The sequence below is a fragment of the Hylaeus anthracinus genome, unplaced genomic scaffold, assembly GCF_026225885.1.
Source record: "Hylaeus anthracinus isolate JK02 unplaced genomic scaffold, UHH_iyHylAnth1.0_haploid 11989, whole genome shotgun sequence".
NCBI lineage: Eukaryota > Metazoa > Arthropoda > Insecta > Hymenoptera > Colletidae > Hylaeus > Hylaeus anthracinus.
The window spans coordinates 11,735,972-11,754,682 of NW_026534337.1; the positions used below are offsets into that span (position 1 = coordinate 11,735,972).

The 18,711-nt window shown below is 39.1% G+C and overlaps 3 protein-coding genes across 8 annotated transcripts; 2 read left to right on the plus strand and 1 right to left on the minus strand.

Moving 5' to 3' along the window:
• The first annotated feature begins 736 nt into the window (after nucleotides 1-736).
• On the plus strand, nucleotides 737-4,904 carry LOC128888241 (ceramide phosphoethanolamine synthase). 2 transcript variants are annotated; one of them, XM_054144953.1, is made up of 7 exons: nucleotides 737-944; nucleotides 1,046-1,627; nucleotides 1,966-2,296; nucleotides 2,404-2,732; nucleotides 2,812-2,952; nucleotides 3,024-3,178; nucleotides 3,253-4,904. In XM_054144953.1, exons 3-7 carry the CDS (start codon nucleotides 1,997-1,999, stop codon nucleotides 3,654-3,656), a joined length of 1,329 nt encoding a protein of 442 aa, XP_054000928.1. In that variant the 5' UTR covers nucleotides 737-944; nucleotides 1,046-1,627; nucleotides 1,966-1,996; the 3' UTR covers nucleotides 3,657-4,904. The 2 variants fall into 2 exon arrangements, with proteins under 2 accessions (XP_054000928.1, XP_054000927.1); XM_054144952.1 differs by having other exon boundaries at nucleotides 737-1,627.
• A 655-nt stretch (nucleotides 4,905-5,559) lies between these two features.
• On the plus strand, nucleotides 5,560-8,430 carry LOC128888240 (SET domain-containing protein SmydA-8-like). Its single transcript, XM_054144951.1, has 5 exons — nucleotides 5,560-5,702; nucleotides 6,680-7,104; nucleotides 7,197-7,574; nucleotides 7,682-8,017; nucleotides 8,113-8,430. Exons 2-5 carry the CDS (start codon nucleotides 6,683-6,685, stop codon nucleotides 8,417-8,419), a joined length of 1,443 nt encoding a protein of 480 aa, XP_054000926.1. The 5' UTR covers nucleotides 5,560-5,702; nucleotides 6,680-6,682; the 3' UTR covers nucleotides 8,420-8,430.
• Nucleotides 8,431-9,395: 965 nt separating this feature from the next.
• On the minus strand, nucleotides 9,396-18,409 carry LOC128888239 (uncharacterized). Of its 5 annotated transcripts, none has more exons than XM_054144947.1 (8): nucleotides 17,639-18,408; nucleotides 15,808-17,089; nucleotides 12,507-12,637; nucleotides 12,008-12,317; nucleotides 11,621-11,864; nucleotides 11,014-11,247; nucleotides 10,128-10,283; nucleotides 9,396-9,761 (listed from the first exon to the last, which is right to left on the minus strand). In XM_054144947.1, the coding sequence occupies exons 2-8, from the start codon at nucleotides 16,059-16,061 to the stop codon at nucleotides 9,396-9,398; spliced, it is 1,695 nt and encodes a 564-aa protein (XP_054000922.1). In that variant the 5' UTR covers nucleotides 16,062-17,089; nucleotides 17,639-18,408. The 5 variants fall into 5 exon arrangements, with proteins under 5 accessions (XP_054000922.1, XP_054000924.1, XP_054000923.1 ...); XM_054144949.1 differs by having other exon boundaries at nucleotides 15,808-16,764; nucleotides 16,848-18,408; XM_054144948.1 differs by having other exon boundaries at nucleotides 15,808-16,452; nucleotides 16,651-18,408.
• Nucleotides 18,410-18,711: the final 302 nt, after the last annotated feature.

An 18,711-nucleotide genomic window follows, 5' to 3' on the forward strand; every position in this document is an offset into this window, starting at 1 on the left:
TGGCTATAAGAGTAAATACAGGTCAGGGAGTATTGGAATTCATTTATTGTAATTGATTTTACTTGGACCTCTTTGTTAAGAGTGAGAAGGAAAGAATCAAAATTCTCTTCTCTCTCGATTTCTCGAAGTTGATCGAAGTGTTGAACTCACGCTTCGTGCGTGTGCTTTGAAGTGAATGTAATGGGTGCATCCAAGAGGCTACCGCTCATTAAGCTGCACTGTGAGCGAGTGGAGCTTACAAATTTTTTGCTCCTAAACATAGCGACCGCTCCCTGATAGTAGCCAATGACTGAACTGTACTAAAACTGGTATTAATATTAGTGGCTCCATCCGTGGTAAAATGTCCAAGCTTATAGTGAAAATAGTTTCCACTGTTGCTATTAGGTGGCGAAACTTACTAAAGGGTCGATAATTATTGCTGCATTAAAATTTTATGCTTTATGTAATAGCAGGTCAATGTTTAAATAATATATTATAGTAATATATTGTAGTGTTACGAAGCAAAGAATCGTATCAAATATGCATTTATGAAAAATAAAGTATAATTGATTGAAACATATCGACGGCGCCATCTTATAGAAATGGCGGGAACTATTTTCACTACAAACTTGAACGTTTTCCCACCGATGGCGCCACTAATTTTAATCAACTGGCCAGATCTAGCGGCAACAGTAGGAATTACATTCATTACAAGCTTGGGCGTTTTCCCACCGATAGCGCCACTGTAAAACGACTCTTATTATAGTTCAGTGATTGGTTGCTATCAGGGAGCGATCGCTATGACTGAAATTGAAAAATTTGTAAGCTAACCCGTTCACAGAGCTGTTTACTGAGCATTGGTCTCTCTGGATACATCTGAAATGCGACTTTGTAAACAAATCCTAAGTCGAGGTTGAAATCGATCGAGATATCGAGACTGCAGATACAAATGTCACAAAGAAAGAGTAATTGTTACTGATTATAGTCCGTTATCTTTATACGTTTCAGGATGAGCACTCATCCGAGATCAATAACAAAGAAAAATTGTTTGGCACTGTTGTTATAGGAAAATTTTATGCACAAATGCATAATGAAGTTCAGGCACGACATACATCCGAGGCAATACGGAAGTGAAATGTCACTACGTGTATACATAGTCGAAAATTAATGTATTGAAAGCGAGAAATAGTATTTGACGTCTAACGTTATATATATATTTGTGGAAAATGAAGTTACAATCAACGCGATTCATCTTTCCCGACGTTTCCTTTTAAGATGATTTTCATTTATGTTGTATACGTTTGTATCCGATGCAGAATTTCCTTTCTTTCCGTCGATCGAACCAATTTATTAGTATTTATCGTTAATTGATATGACTAAGAATTCATGTTGCGTTAAGTAATTACGAAATGTGTCAAGATCTGCGTTTGTTTCCTCGAATTGACGAAGTAATTAGGCGATGAATGTGTTCAAATGTGCTCGTGACATTTTGATGATTTTGTCTGGATTGATTTGTTTACGAATACTGCCAATGTATGGTTTTGTTTAACGATAATACGATATTGATTACACGCATACATTATGTATACTAAACGCACTAAAAAATTGTGATATCTACCTTTGATAATCCACGTGTTAAATTTTTAAGGTAGGTAAATAATATTCTGTAATTAGGTTAGACGTGTAAAATGTAACAGATACAAAGAATAATTTATCGGTGAAAACGATACCATTTTCGATTAAGACAATATATATAGATTTAACGTATTATACTAGTGTGTTTTTATTTTCCTTATTATTATTACTGTCAATGCCTAAAAACATAATTGATACTACACAATAGTGTTCCTAGCATTTTTAAATAATGTTTATACACTACTAGTGAGATCATTCTTTATGTTTTTTAATGTGTATATATTATAAATTTTGTATGTAATGCAATTATCATTTGAATATTAAATAGATTGCTCGTGTTTTGTTATATAGGATTTGTATAACTTTGTAATTAAAATAAACAATGCCTGCTAAAAATATTGCTGATTGGACTCAAAGCGATGTGTCACATTGGCTTATTGAGACAGGACATCAAAAATTCATTGATTTATTTCTTGAACATGAAATTGATGGAAAGGTACTGCTGACTCTAAAAGAGGATGATTTAAAGTCTAAAGGCATGAATATAAAGAAAATTGGGGATCTAAAAAGATTATATATTAGTATAAAACAGGTACAAAGAGATAACATGGCAGTATTATTTGAGTTGGGATACGTTGATTTATTTCCTACATCAAATTTTTATAACCATCATAAAAACGAAGTAAGTGAACACTTTCTGATTAAAATGATTAAACTCAAAAATTATATATTTGTTAAGTACATTTTAATTAAAGTTATATGATAATATTAGTGTATATTTCTTTACAGATGCCTAGTACTGGTTTAAATACCGAAGGTTCTATAGAACATGAATTTTATTCTGCATCGGTATCAGAAGATGGTCATGCATCCCATTTGCCACCCGAAATTTGGAAAACTTTTATTAGTTTAGCATATTTGTTTATCGTTACGTGGATTACTGCCTTTGTGATGGTCATTGTTCATGATAGAGTGCCTGACATGAAAAAATATCCACCATTACCTGACATATTTTTAGATAACGTGCCACATATTCCCTGGGCTTTCGACATGTGCGAAGTCACAGGAACCATACTGTTTGCAATATGGCTCATTGTACTAATTTTTCACAAATACAGGTAAAGTATATTATAGTATTTCTTTGACTTTCAACTACACTGTACTAAAAATGTGTGTAAATGTTTATATGCTTTGCAGATTTATCTTATTACGAAGATTTTTTGCTTTATCTGGTACAGTCTTCCTCTTAAGATGCGTTACAATGCTTATTACTTCCTTGTCAGTACCGGGCGCACATTTACAGTGTCAACCACGAACAGTACCTGAAGATTGGACAAGGTATAAACATCGTGCTATCGACCGAAATAATTATTAAAAATAAGAAATCTATTATCATTTCTGTTTAATAGCGCTGCATATGTCGAGCTATACAATAAGATTGCCATGGCTTATGTTATATGGCGCGGAGCTGGTATGTCTATTCAAGGTGTTAGAACCTGCGGCGATTATATGTTTAGCGGCCATACTGTTGCACTCACTATGTTAAATTTTTTCATTACCGAATGTAAGCATTATTATATTTTGAAAAAGACTTTTACGACAAGTTGAAATGATAGTTAATAACTTTCTTATTTGCAGATACTCCAACACCGCTGTATTTTTTACATACGTTTACTTGGATGCTCAATATGTTTGGTATATTTTTCATCTTAGCAGCACACGAGCATTATTCCATTGACGTTTTTGTAGCATTTTACATAACTTCTCGACTATTTCTATATTACCATACATTAGCGAATAACCAGGCATTAATGCAACGCGATTCGAATAGAACAAGAATTTGGTTCCCGTTATTTAGTTTCTTTGAATCTTCCGTTGACGGTATCGTTCCAAACGAATACGAGTCGCCATCTTTGATCGTTTGTAATCTAGTATGTACAGGTAAAGACATTTGGCATTTGGTAAGATCTTCAATTTGTTTTCGTAAATCGTGGCGTAGTGTCAATGGTACTGTTAAAAGTAACACAAAGAAAGAACGCTAACCAATTTTACCGATTCTATCGGTTTGTATTTATTTGATAATAGGATCGAAAATATTAATTTTATTTTATAATTCGCTTCACACGTGAAATAAAAAGGAAGAAAGTGAAAAGAAATTAACTCTAAGTATTTATTTTTCTAAGTTACGTGATAGTTAATACAGTGACCTGGTTGTTATTAGAATAAATTTATATGGTTCGCCTAGATTTTTGTACCGTTTATCAAATGATCATTCGTAACATAATAGTTCAATTAAACTATATCTCAGTCTTTCGAAGTAAGTTTTAACCGATAATATGTTACGTTACTGCGGTATTTAATTAATATGATTTGTCACAAGTTCAGTTTCTTTTTTCGTTCAATTAACATTATATATTTATCTTAAAATAATTTTATATTTTTGGTTATATTAATTATGAGAATATTCTTTCTGCCCGAATACGTAAAGTGTTACACGAAATTCGCTGTAAGATGTTGAAAACCTTAAGTTTTTTAAATAACAAAGATTTAATGTTAAATAAGTGTGATGATTTTAACTAGAGATAGCGATTTTTGCATCTGCCGCGGTGTTGTAGTAATATATTTTTGTTGGTTAAATGGGTACAATTCTAGAAATATATTTAAAGTGTTGCGCTCTGGATTAAAGTTAAAGGTTAATAAACGTCGCGATGATGGATTTTTTAGATGGACTTGAAGAATGAAGATGCATTAATAAAAAAAAAATCCATATATCATTTTATTCTATAACTTTTGATATGGGTCTTGACGAGATAGAAGAATGGTCTAGTGCGATATGATGTAGAAATATACATAGCTTTTCCACCTTTAATTCGTATATATTTTTTACTAAAGCGAAGTGCGAACTAAAGGATTCGATTCTCGAATCTATTTAAACAGCCATTATTCAGGTCTGATCCTTGTCGTTCGTTTCTACTTGCCCGACAAAACCTGCGCGGAGTAGTGAAGGATGCGTATGCACAGACGAAAAATCTAGTGACTACGTGACGGTCATGATCAGACTATCCATTGAATACGCTCAGATTGTATGTGTATGTAAATGCGTATGTATATATATGTATTATCGTATATGTAATTCACGTACACTAATAGTCCAGTTTTTCGTGCGATTTAAACAGAATAGAAGATAAACATTTAACTTTCTTCTAAGAATTAATAATCAATAAGAGGCTACATGTGAAGCGATTCATGATATTTATATTTCTTATAAATAATATTCTGGTTAGAGTTTATTATTGTCTTGGAGACTCTCAATATTATATTATTGTAGTATACATGTTGATCATTATTAAAAAAGAAATAATTATTAGATGAACAGTATCGTCGTTAAAGAAGCAATTATTATTGTACGTATTAATTATGACTATTTTATACTAGGTTAACGAGATTGCTCTTCGATATTTTTTTACTTTAAATATTTTTCCTAATTTCTTCACGAATAGGCGCACATTCGTTAAATTTAAATCCTACGATATAATTCATCACGTATATCCGTTAGATCGATTTTTTTTTGTAAATACAATTGTTGTATTATCGTTAGAGTTAGCGTAAAAGGGTGCTGAGTTTTGTCGTAGATAAAAAAACATCGGGACAAATAACTTCCATAATGTATATTCTTGTAAAGATAATTAATCTCCAACGTGAGCGATTATTGTCTATCGTAACATGCACAACTATCAATTTCAATCGATCAACATTCTGTGGACGTTAAGTACGCTAATGGACAATAAATTGTTTATAACAATTACCTCCGATAAATCTGTGCTTCTTACGGCGTGGGTCTCTCATAGTTTTATTTGTCAAAAATAGGAACGTCTATAATTAAACTGCCGGCGTGTAGACTGCCGTGGTTTCAGAACCCCGTAATGCCAGTACCAGAAGTCTACTCGCTAGCACTACACTGTTATTTCATTTACCGATATTTTCTTCTCATTCGGAAAATGGAGTGTTAATAAAAGAATTTCTCGCAAACCGATGCGTTGTTTCATTTTATCGTTTTCCTAATCAGTTTTGCATTATTTTTCTCTTAGGTAAGTATAATTAATTTTCTTTTTAATCCTCGACTGATAATTAAATTTCTTTCCATCACATTAGGGGAACTAATTGCGTTTATGTTACATTTTTAAATTAATTTTTATTTCAATATTTTATTTTAATTTATTTTTAATTCTCGACTAAGAAGGTATCTTAAAAGCTCGATTTATAAATACACATATTCCCATATGCAGTTTCGCCTACGGTTTCTTCGTATCTCGAGTTGTTACTGATCATCCCTGACTTATGAGTCTAGTGCAACAATAAAGTTTAACGTTGAAGTGAACATAATTTTCACGTATGTAACACCTCAAGTATTGTCTGCCCGAATTCTATTGTTACTTTGTCAGAAGAAATAATATAAATGTAAAAAAAGCTCTAGTCTCCCTATAGCTCGGGTACCTCGGGGTTGCTAAACCCGTACTGTAGCTACAATAACATATATAGCTACAGCCCCTGAGGGTTCTTCCTTTGTCAACACTAATTTCTTAAAGATCGAGGATGTCTTTAGAAGACTTCCCCCAATAAAAAAAAATAATTAAAGCTTCAGTTCGGTCGTGATACATAGAATGAATATAAAGGACCTCGCTAGATGACATCGACCATGACCTTGACCACTGCTCTTTAAGTCGACGACTGATTTGCAACAGAACGCTGTAATGTAACTGCTCGGCACGAATTGTACGGTTCGGCACCAGCGTTACATTACGAGGTCGTTTTTGGAATCACGAATGCTCGCTTCCAACTCTCGGCTGAATTCTCTCTTAATGCTTCCTACTCGGTTCAGTGAAAAGTAGACGATCAAAGAGGTTCGTGAAAAAACCGACAGACCAGTGGAGCACGGTCGAGCGCGAACCGAGCGCAAGAGTCCGTCCAGACTAAGCGAATGCTCGCGTTACATTACAATGTTCTGTTGCAAATCAGTCGCCGGTCTTAGAGATCACAGCGATTGAATGTCCAGTCGTCTGTTCAGACTATGGAATTAGAAACTACCTGCCCAATTTGCGGAGACTCCACGAATGCAACCCTCAAGTGCAGCGGCTGCAAGCTGCAAGTTTACTGCAGCAAGGATCATCAGCGACGAGACTGGCCAAGGCACAAGTCAGTCTGTCGCGCGTGGGAGATCCACGAGAACCCTGAACTAGGACGCCATTTACTGGCGTCGAGGGATCTGAACCCTGGCGATGTAATCCTCTCAGAATCGCCACTGGTTTGGGGCCCGTCTCTGCACACCGATCAAAGGGTTTGCGTGGGTTGTGGTAAACAATGCATGTCCAGCAGCGCGAGGTGCACTATATGCCTTTGGCCTGCTTGCCAGATGCACTGTCCCAGTCTTACTGACAAGAATAGACACGGTTTGGAGTGTTCGTTATTGGTGAAAGCCAGGATCGTTCCCAGGTTTGTGAAATCGTATGGATGATGCTGGATAACAACGGGCCAATTTTATTATTAATTCTGTTTATATACGAAACGTACCATGTTTCTCGTAGATGTGACGTTCTTCTGGTGATACGTATGTTAATACTCTGGCGGAAGAAGTCCAGGACTTGGGCAGCTATAGAAAAATTATTGAGCCACGAGGATTCTCGAGGACCTGGAACAACTGCATATGCCGAGGCTCAGGACGTGGTTCGGCACGTTAAACGTTTTCTACCGGATAGTCCCGATGGGAATAGCATAGTGGAGAAAATTTGCGGCTTGATAGACGTTAACGCATTGGAAACAGTACCACCCGAAGGCTCGGTGGCGATCTACGAAACGGCGTGCCTCTTGGAGCACTCTTGTCTGGCCAACACGAAACACACTTTTGCATTTGACGATAAAGGAAGACCTCGTATTACCGTGAAGGCGTTATGCTTCATAAAAAAGTACGTCGTCTCTATGTTAAATCTTTCTCAGCCAACTGTTCAGGGATTGCTTTCATTATACCATAAATATCGAATTGTAAAGTAGCTTATCTCATCACCTGTTTCAGGGGTGACCATCTGAGCACAATGTACACGCACGCCCTGTGGGCAACAATGGCCCGAAGAGCTCATCTTCGAGAGACAAAATACTTTTCTTGCCGCTGCGTACGATGCTCCGACCCAACGGAATTGGGCACGCACCTGGGCACTTTAATATGCCCTCAAGACAACGGTCTCATTTTACCCAAGGATCCATTGGACTTCGAGTCAGATTGGGGTTGCAATTCGTGTCCAGGAGTACTCACAGCCTCGGAGGTGATGCAGTTCACTGGGAAATTGGAGGAGGACGTCGACGAAGTTATGATCCAAGCAAAGAAAAACGCGATGCTCGATCTTCTTCATCGGTAAAATAATTTTTCTCCATTTCTAACGAAGCAACTTTGTGGAAATTATTATCTATCCGTGGTTAAATGTAATATTTATTTATTTAACGATTTAGACTTTCAGCACTATTGCATCCAGGCCACCAGCAGTGCATCACCGTCAGTCACTCGTTGATTCAGATGCTGCCCGCGAATGATCCGAAGAAACCTGAATTGTGTAAACGTATCATAGAAACTACTAAATTATTGGACCCATACGGAGCAAGATTGGCTTTGTACACGGCTGTTGCCTTGCGAGAATTGTCCACTTGTCCCGGAGAAGATGAAAAAAGGCTTCTTTCCGATGCAGCATCATTGCTGCAATTCGAACCACCTAACTCACCCGGTGAAAAGCTCAAGGACTTGATACAGACCGAGCTGTAGTGTCATCAACATCTTCAATGCTGACAATGGAATTTGTACTCTTAGAATTATCTATATTTCGTAGACTGTATTATATTACATTTACAAAAGGTATTTATGTTAAAAAAAATTAATCTCAATTTACGAACTTACATTACACAGGTATATAACATAACACAGGATTAAAATGACAGACTTTTTTGTATAAATGAACGGCGATAAAACTGAACATTCATTCGTGACCACACAGTAGGCATAGTCGTGACTATCGGGACCGCGGTGTATGGTTTCATTCGTTGTTCGTTTTCACGTGTCACGTTCCACGTTTCACTTAAACAGTAGGTATGTTATTAAACTTACGATGTATTTACAGTATGATCGTGTAATTAGTACCTACGTGATTTCTTTTACTTCGCTTAGTGTGAATAGAAGAGAAGAATCTTTTCTCGAGGAAAGACAAAGATACTGATATTTTTTTTTACAATCAAGACAATAAGAAGAACTTAAACTAGAAAAGAAATGCATATTTCCAGGTGAATCATTTTCGATCGCGGATCGTTTGTAGATCTAGACTAGATTTAGCCTCGAAACGGAATAGCAGATTATCAAAATAAAAACGTGTTCGTTTATAGCAAAGAGGATATTAAAAATCAATTCATTTATTTCGGATATTAGTTTATCGAATTAATCATTAAGTTAAATATTCAATTGGTGTATTTAGCGTTCAACGATGATGGACCACGAACGAACGTGTATTTAGACTCTCGTACAATTTATATGAAACTGAACCTAAAAAATAAATAAAGAGTGAGGATAACCACGCGACAATTACAGAGTCGTCGCTGTAACCTAGATCTTCCGTAGAAGGAAATAATCGTTGGAAACTAAAACAAAAGATAAATATAGAGATACAGGATCGAACCGGTCCAGGTGCTCGAAAAATGTTCGTTCTTAACAATTATCATTGGTTGTTTTCATTTTGCTTGGCTTTTCGGAGTCAAGGTGAACAGGAACGTCGAGTGCGTACACCTAATAACGGATAGGACAAAGATTGTCCCTTCATTTGCGCCGTGATTTGCAAAACGTAAGCCTTTCCTGGCTGCAACCGCTTAAGGGTGAACGGTAGCGCTCGATCCTTCGGTGGACTCTGTTTTTCTTCGCAAACTTCGAAGGTGTAGTCCGAACGTCGTCGACGATGAAGGTTACATTGGTCTGGGATCGTTATTCTGGCCAACGACGAGGCGCTTTTTAACTCTTGCACCAGAATACAATACTTGGCCGTGCCAGCTGATTCTATCCCTATTGTCACTTCGTGGCAGGTTCTTAGGGATCTGTATTCGCGCGGCGCACTTCTGGATGGTATCTAAACAGGATATCACACTTGGTCTGACTTCTTCCAGGATAAAAATCACAGATTCTTGCTCAGGTGAACATTAAAATGACGACGATACTCGGGGTATCTTTTATAGATTTATAGTTGGTCGACGTTGAATAATTACGAACTTTAAACTGTTCTCGTTTTAAGAAAAAAGGAAGATCTGTGATTATTTTATAATTAGGTGGAAAAGTATGTTCCATAAACCGCTTTGGAAAATGAATTGCAAGATTTTATCACATAAGCAGCTCATGGATTCACCAAGACAATATCAAATCGAGAAACAAAATTTGCGTACCAAGAAGATATTTCTACGCTTTCGAATCGAAATATAATTAATTCGTATGAACACACCTGTGGAAATATCGCAGAGGATTCCTGGGTAGCTAATACCTTTATGGCGAACACTCGTGCTAGCTCCTGAGGCGTGGCGGATATCCGTAACGTGTACGTCTTTCCTGAAGTTAAAGGTGGCACCCTTAATGACGCATATCCTACTACTTCCTTTTCCTACAAACGTAGATTATTTATAATATCGATACCGACAACGGAAACCTTTCATTTCACACGAAACCGTACCTAATCATGAAACATAATATCTGTCCAATGTAATTGTCTTTCACGAAGCTACGGATAAATACGAATAATTAGAACTATGTGCTGCATGTGAAGTAAAATAATTCATCATAAATGTGAAATTGAGCTGTAAGAACTATTGAAATTAATCGTATCACGTTCTTCCTGTATGTACATACATGGTAATTGAGTTGATATAAATTAAAAAATTTTTTTTTTTTTAGACATGAATTATTAGCTACAGTGAAATTTCGGAATAATGATGCAAGTACTCAGTACCAATATGTAATTACGTTTACATAGAGCTTCCTATGCAGAAACAGGCAAACAATTAGAAAAACTAGATAAATCTTTCAGGTACATAACACATAGGGTACAAATAAAAATATAACTATTCATTCGAATAAAATTTTGCCCGGTCCTATGTACACAGAGTAACTTTAATATTCTATCAAAATTAGAACCTGATTAGATCCTGTTTTCTTTAAGATTTATTTCATAAGAAACATTATGAATAAAACGCGCGTCCTTATACTTTTGTTAATCAGACTCAATGGTTCAACATCGAATATCACCTCAATTACGAATATTAAAGTTAATCACCGTACGTAGAGATCGTTGGAGAGACTATGGCACGAACACGCATCGAAAGATGTTTCATTACCCGTAAAATTCCCGGGCCGCTTAATTTGGCTTTGACGATTCCACCCCCGCACGGAAGAATATGAAAGGTGCTCGAGATGTTCTCTGGAGGACGGTAGCGGAAATTAACGAATCCATCAGTTTTGCGCAAACTGGCCGTGGTGTAACGTCCATTGGGCAACGTCAACTCTGGAGTTTTTCGGAACTTCATCGTGTCCGTGGCTACTCGATTCGAGACGTTGTTTCGAGTGTTCACCTGGAACAAAGTAAAAACAGTTCTACAGTTGTGACTCTACATTCGACTAGGCTATTGATGGACTGCGAATGTTTGTGCACTCATGGCAAGTCGAAGCATCGGAATACGTGTGAGAATGTGTACAAATGCAAAAATATCGGGTTGTCTGAAAAGTCCATGTTGATTTTTGATGAATGGTACGATCTGAATATATCGAAATGGTTGAAAACAAATAACATGTACACATCCCTTAAAAGGTGGAAAGGTTGTGGAAGAAAATTATAATTTTTTTCTGTAGCTGTGAAAATATGAATTTGCATGAACATTCGCAGCCTAGTCATTGGTTTTCATCCCCCTGGATGAAAGATATTCGACGATCCGTTCGATTACTAACCACGTATAACGTGAAATTGTACGTAGTGTCGTACTTCATCCTGTGCAGCGTCAGTTTCGTTTGACGTACGCAGTGGAGTCCCTCGGGAATGCCGCGGTGTAGCTGCTCCTTGGACGATGAACTCCTTTTCATTGGATGGGGATGAACGTGGAGAACATTCTGCGCCGCGCAAAGGGTCAAGGGGTGAGGCTGGGACCCCGATGTGACAGCCAAACAGTAGCGCGAGAGGTGGGGGTCGATGGCGCTGTAAAAATAAAACGGATCCACCACGAATTCCTAGCGTCCATCGAGAGCTGGCTTCTCAGATATGGTATATCGATCGATAACTCAAACTTTGTCGTTAATAAACGATATAACCATGAAAGTACCACGACGGTACAATGGTACCTTTTGTTCCAGGACACCGTGAGTCGCCGTTTACTTCTCCTCTGCTGAAACTTCAACGGACGACGACGATTCTTCGTGTCGTTAAGGTGCCATTCCGTGACGTGATCCAAGTCGTTGGACGTCGCGTACAAAAGCACCGTACTGGGTGTCAATTTTTGTAAATTGTCGTCGGGGGGGTCCAATGCTTGAATTTCGAACCAATAAAGGCCAGCGCGTGTCTTGGGTATCGTGAAATTCTGATCCTCCGCGCCTTGGTACGTGAAAAGGGGCGAGCCTGGCTTCAAAGACTTCACTGGCCATCGTGTTTGCGCTGTTCCATTAGCGCAAACACGTTCAATTATCATTTAAAAATCATTCAATTCAAAATCGTTCACAATAATCCTGACAATAGTGACAATAACAGATGGTTATTGAAGCAGAGAATTAATTATATCGTTAAATTGATTTGCTTCCCGAAGCAAGTATTTTAAGGAATGACGATTCTATTTGTTTCTCTTACATTTCGTGCCCTCGGTTTCTTCGGTGTTCTCTGGTGGTTCTACGTAACTGACAGTCCATGATATCGGTCCGCTACAGGGGCTGACGAGCAACGTCAATGAAGGCCCTTCGCGTGGACTCAGGTAGTAGAACCTGCAATAATTTCACCTGCATCCAGTATGACATTGATGCTCGATGTGTATTAGCGTAATCAGATACAAAACGTGATGGTTCACCGTTACATTTACACTGTACCCCTTCCATAACTCTAATTTCGTTGATAATAAACTTTGAATACCTGCAACTTCCTTTATACCCAAGAGAGAAGATCAAAATAGAATATTAAGCCTGTAATATTTATTACGTCTCTAATATTTTTAAATATCTTTAATCGACTATGATTGAACAAAATTTTTGGTTCCATCCCTTCGTATGACACGAACGGGTTAAAATCACGAAATCGACCAACACACACGCGGATGGGAGTGACTATACAGACGCATAGCGACGTTTATATTTAGTTATAATGTGCGATCATGCCCGTGCAAAACTCCCCCTTTAAAGATCGCATCGTTTAAATTTACGCCTCGGTATAGCGGTCGTTACCTATCTCGCTCACTCTCGGCCACCTTCGCTCTCTCTTATTCACCCCCTTGCCGCTCCCAGCCATCCCCTAGGACGTCGTCGCGTCTCATCCCGTTAGCGTCGTACGAGAGAGCGTCGGGACGCCGCACGTGCTTTTCGCTCACGGGCTGGCACTGAAACGGCTATTGTAAAATTAGCGTCTACACACAATGCCGGCGTCGCGGCGTCTGGGGTCGCGCAGCCACGACCCCCGTCGTCTAATTTTGGCGGTCGGCTTGTCCCGCGGTAAACTCGAATTGATTCTGTCATTCGGCTCGCGAGACCGTTTCCCGAGTTTCGTGGAAACGCGACGCCGATAGGACGGCGTATGGCGCGCGGCGTCGCGACGTCCTTCCCGGTTAATAGAGTTCATGGACAACGGTGGCTATCGGTCGTTTATCACCTTCGAAATAGTACTTGGTTTTACTTTCATGGGAGCGATAACTGTTTGGGTTGGTGGACATTAATGGTTCGATTTACATTTGAAAGAAATTTAGGTTGCGGTGGGACCTCGATTATTGCAGGAAATCGGGGTGGAATTTATGCAATTGTCGAGGCTCCTGTCGTAATTAAGAATTCTAAAAAAGGAAGAGTACATTTCTACTGGTTCTTCAAAGCTTAGGTACTTGTTGCTTAGGAGCTTTGGTTTTGTACGAAAGGGGATATAATGAAAAGTGAAAGCTCGATTATTCCAAAGAGTTTGGGTTCTTCAAAGTACACCGACTGCGATTCTATTTTTTTTTTTTTTTTTTTTTTTTTAATCATTTGATTTGTAACAAAACAAACAATCTTTTAGCTTCATAGGAATTAACGCGTTACAGTTGGATGGTGTTTTTTTTGTAAGCTTTGGCATTTCTCGGTACGATACCGAAAAGTAAGCTCGAGCTTTGTTTATTTAAAAAGACGAGAACAGCCGATGTTTTTCAACTTTGATACGAAGCACACGTTTAACATTATTAATCGAATTTCGAATGAGAGAAGCAAATAAAAATAAAATAGGCCTTTAATTTGTGACGTTAACAATTTTCATAAATTTGTAACCATTCTTAATTAACGTAACGTTGCTTGCAGAGATCGAAAGGATTTAATTTCCTATATTTGTAGACTAATTTGAATTTGCGAAAGTACTCGTTCATATGTCTAGGGTTTGAATGTACGTATAAAGTTCAAGTTTAACACGTGGTTCGGTATCTAAATGTTTACTGAAAATGTGCAATTTGACTCGTACACGAGTTTCGTGGAAGCCATCTGATAGTAAAACTTTATGACGCGTAGCGTCGCGACGCATCGGGCCATTAAGTGTCGTGGACCCATTACGACAAAGTTAAGAGTTTAACGACAACATCGGTGCAAGAAATTTGTTGTTTAACTGTTTTCTATATTCTCGTTATACCGTCCCTTAATTGCTAACAATGAAACAAGCTCAATTGTTGCACTAGTATCATTTAAGTAAAACCATCGTACACGCAAATATAGCGCAATATTACTTCACCAAATAATTTAGGCAAATTAAATTGGTTTATCTTAACAATAAATTATTTACATTCAATCATATATCATCGAAACTTTGTCAAGAAAACTTTTAAATCATTTCAAAAAAGTGTAATCAGTCAGTTTTGCAAACAAAAAAGTTAAATGCTATCGTAACTTGTTTAAATTAAACTAGTGCTTGTGTTTTAGATGGCGAAGTTTTGATTTCTATTTTCAATTTGAATTACTTCGTTTCAGTTTTGTACCACGACATTAATATTTGAAATTATATATTGTACTGTTATTATACCGTCGTAACGATCGAAGATATGATATTAACAACCGTTACGAAAATAGGTGTGCTTCCGAAGAAAAACGTGCAGGAAATTCTTTGTTCGGCAGCGCATGAAATGCGCAGAGAGGATTATATCATTCGCCAGTAAAGTAAGCCGAATTGTGTTTGTAAAATCCGCGCCATGGTTGCTGAAACGTGGCACGAGGTGCATGACGTTTCTGTATAAACGTTCGGAGCTCCATGGACTCTGGTACACGTGCATGGTAAACAAGCTGTGTAGCACAAACGAAATTCGCATGAATTGTTTCTATAGTTCGGCGAAAAGTGAATGCACCTTTCTTACGTTTCGGTTAATTTTAGATCAAAACCCGAGCATTTTAAACATTTTGGCGAAGAAATTATTCTAAACACGCATTTCACTATTGTTCCAGATAACCACTCGTATTGCAATATAAATCATGTTAAGGAGAACACATAAACTTAACGCGAATAATTACAATTAGAATATGAGATTAAATTAATTAAATCTGGAGGTAGATTCAGACTAATCGAGACCTGAAGTTCTGAAGACTATTGTTCCAATATTTAAATTAATATGTGAAACATAACTTTAAGTATTATAAAAGAATGTAATCACTCACATTCTAGTAAAATTATTACACCGTCGCTACAGAATCTGTACCATGAACTTATATGTAGGATGATATAATATTTAATAGTACAGTTCAAAGAGTTGGCGAGACCCACAATTTCAACCGTGCTTCAGTATTTTTTCTTCAAAGATAAGGATGTGTTTTATCCAAGAGGTGTACCGTGAGGGTTTTAGCGAGTAAGAAGTTCACCCTCGAAAGGATATACACGGTGAACAACCCCTATTACGTTACCGAATCGAGCCCCTACGATAAACTCTGAAAAAAGGCTGGCTAGTACTCACTGAGATACATTTCCTGGTCGCAGGTTGGCTGGTATCTGGTACTCGGGGTGCAGCACCCCTGTTCTGTTGAACTCCTGCGCCCTGGTCGGTTTCTCAGCGCCGAAGGGCCTGGGGCTACCGATCGTCCTGTATCCCTGCTGCTGCGACAACTGTTGCTGCGATAGCCTCTCGCAGAAAGAGCAACCGGTGCCACTGCGCGCGTACACCGACACAAACGCGACAATGAAACCGACATGAAGCCCGTGATGGAGCATGACAGGAAGTCTGAAGCACAAGTGACAGAAAGGGACTACGCGAGCGAAGGGACGACGTTGTGACGCCGCGACGTCTGTCGTCCAGTGGCGAATGGGTTCGACTGTGTGCCGAACGGTAGACGTTGCCAGTCAGCGAGCGAGGCTACCGCTTGGGAAACCACGCTGAGACGAAACGAAATAACCCCTCTACGCTCCCTACCGAAGCGGCTTCGTGTTTGCCCCATCTTCTGGAAGGAACCCTCACTCCTCTCCTCGCCTTCTACCTCCTTTCCCTTGGCTCTCAACCCTGCCTCGTTCCCCACGACCGATCAAAACCGAACGTCTACCTATTTCCTATGTTTTGCCGTGGATGTGCCACCGCGCCGCCCACGTGCCCGTCCCACGACTGACCCTGAATACAGGGAATTTTTGGAGAACCGCTGACATGAACTCGCTACTGTGTAAAATTGTCAATCATTTATGACTCCAGTTTGCGTAGAAATACTTGTCATTTTGTTACATTGTGATATCCTTCTTTCGAGTCCTAAACTTAATCTACATGAATCCATCTCTACAATGGATCTATATGTAGGTAGATAGCCTTACGTACGTGATTCGCGAGGGGGTGTTTCGGTGTTTGAAAGGATGAATGAGTTTCTCTCAATAGTTATGAGAATTCCTCGTAAATTCAATAGGAAAGCGTGCTCTCACTCGTTCCGTTTCCCTAAAAGAATGCAATTTACATGTTCTAAAAAAAAAAAGTGAGAAAAAAATGTGCGATAAACACGACGTATCAAGAACGTGTACGTTTACGTAACATCACGGCGATATCGTCCGATGCGTTGCAGAAGCGTAGCAATAATTTGCGCGGACGGAGACATAGGGAGGGTTCGGCAACTTTGCAGCAGACATATTCCAAAAATATTCTGCAATGTTGTGTGCCAGGGTCACGACGTGCACGTGTGGAGGTTGTTCACCACAGACGGGTAATCGGCAGGATGGCAATCGGACTAGTCGACATACTTTTTTTGATGCTCGAATGTTGAATTCTGAAAACTCTCGAAATATTAGAGTATTATCCTGGAATCGAGGACCATCAAAGGGGGGTTGAAAAGTATCTAAGGGTTGGGAAGCTTGGAGTACTTTGCGTAGAAGTTGTTCTCTTCGTATGACTTAATCTAAATTATTATTTCGATAATAAAAAGTGATACGAAAGCACCCGTGTCTAGAGAAAAAATTCTCTTTCATCCTTTCCGAAAATTCCCACTTGCGACCAATTGCAATCAATCCAAACTCGTAGTACAAACTACTAGACAGTTAGCAGTGAATGGGTGACCTGACTCCAAGTTACAAAAAACATGAGAGCCTGAAAAGTGTGACACGAGCGATTCTCTCACTCTGTACCAAATATGCATATTCCTGGGAGGGAAGAGGCATAGAAAAATCCAAGCAATTAGCCGCCTGGCCGTTGAGTCGCCGTCGCACGGACGAAGAATCTCGTCCTCGAAGGGGCGACGAAAAAGAGAAGCAAACGTTGCGCTACCTACGTCGAGATAATCCCCGTAGCATAGATAAGAAAGAGCTAATTATTAACTCACGGTGAGAGCGGCGGGTATCGGGCTGCATAAGGTAAAACAAGGCGGATGGACGGTTGTAGAGCGGCATCAAACGGGACCTTCCTGTTTCGCCGGGGCGCGAGGAAAGAAGGAGCCGATATGGCGCGAAGATCGTGCAGAAAGGGAAGTTATATACGGTACGCTTCGCTGTATCTTGGACCAACCATGGGACGATGATGACAGCAGGTCTGGCGGGTGGCAGGCCAATAAATCATGGTCTGCAGTGTGGGAACCTCTTGCCTATATGCTCTTCTCTGCGTGTATGGGGGTACGCCATCGGTAAAACCTTTACTCCCGTGAGTCGATCGCAGGGTGACCGTACGTCGTCCGTGCATATAACTCTTTCTCTTTCTTCCTCGGCACCGGGATACGTTCTCGTCGATTCCACGCTCCTCGTGTGCATGCCTCCTCGGGCAACGCGCGCGTCTACCCAACACCAACGTGACGCGACATGCCGATGTGCCTGAACGTTGCATATCGCGTACCCGTGTGTATCCCTATGAATGCATCGTGTTACGTTGTTACCATGAAGGGCATGTATGCGTACCGGTGTAATCAGTAACGGTGCGCCCCTAGATCGAGATCCTCGACTTTTTTTTCGGTATCCTTGTTTCGTATCACCGATACACTCGCCCCTGAACCACAATCCGTATCGTGGAAAATAATGAAATTCTGAAACTGGACGTCGCAAATTTGTATCTTTAGGACGAAGATACGAATTACAAAATACGTTTTGAGATATCAATGTTGTAAATATGTACTATGTAAAATAAAAAGATTTTCATAATTCACCATTATGGATCATTGTGAATTTCAAGTCGTTCGAAGAACTTGAGATATCGTGATAACCATTTGAAAGAATATATGTATATATATATAGCTGTAAAAGAACGGCGTCTTTTTGTTACTTGCCACTTGCACCATTCAAATTCGTGGCTCACTGCAGCTAACCCTTCTTCGATCCTGCATTTTCTAATTTTGCTCAATGGTATTCGGCACGAAGAAGCTGCCAATCGATGCACTCGCTCATCGAGTTATTCCTGAAATGCGGAACC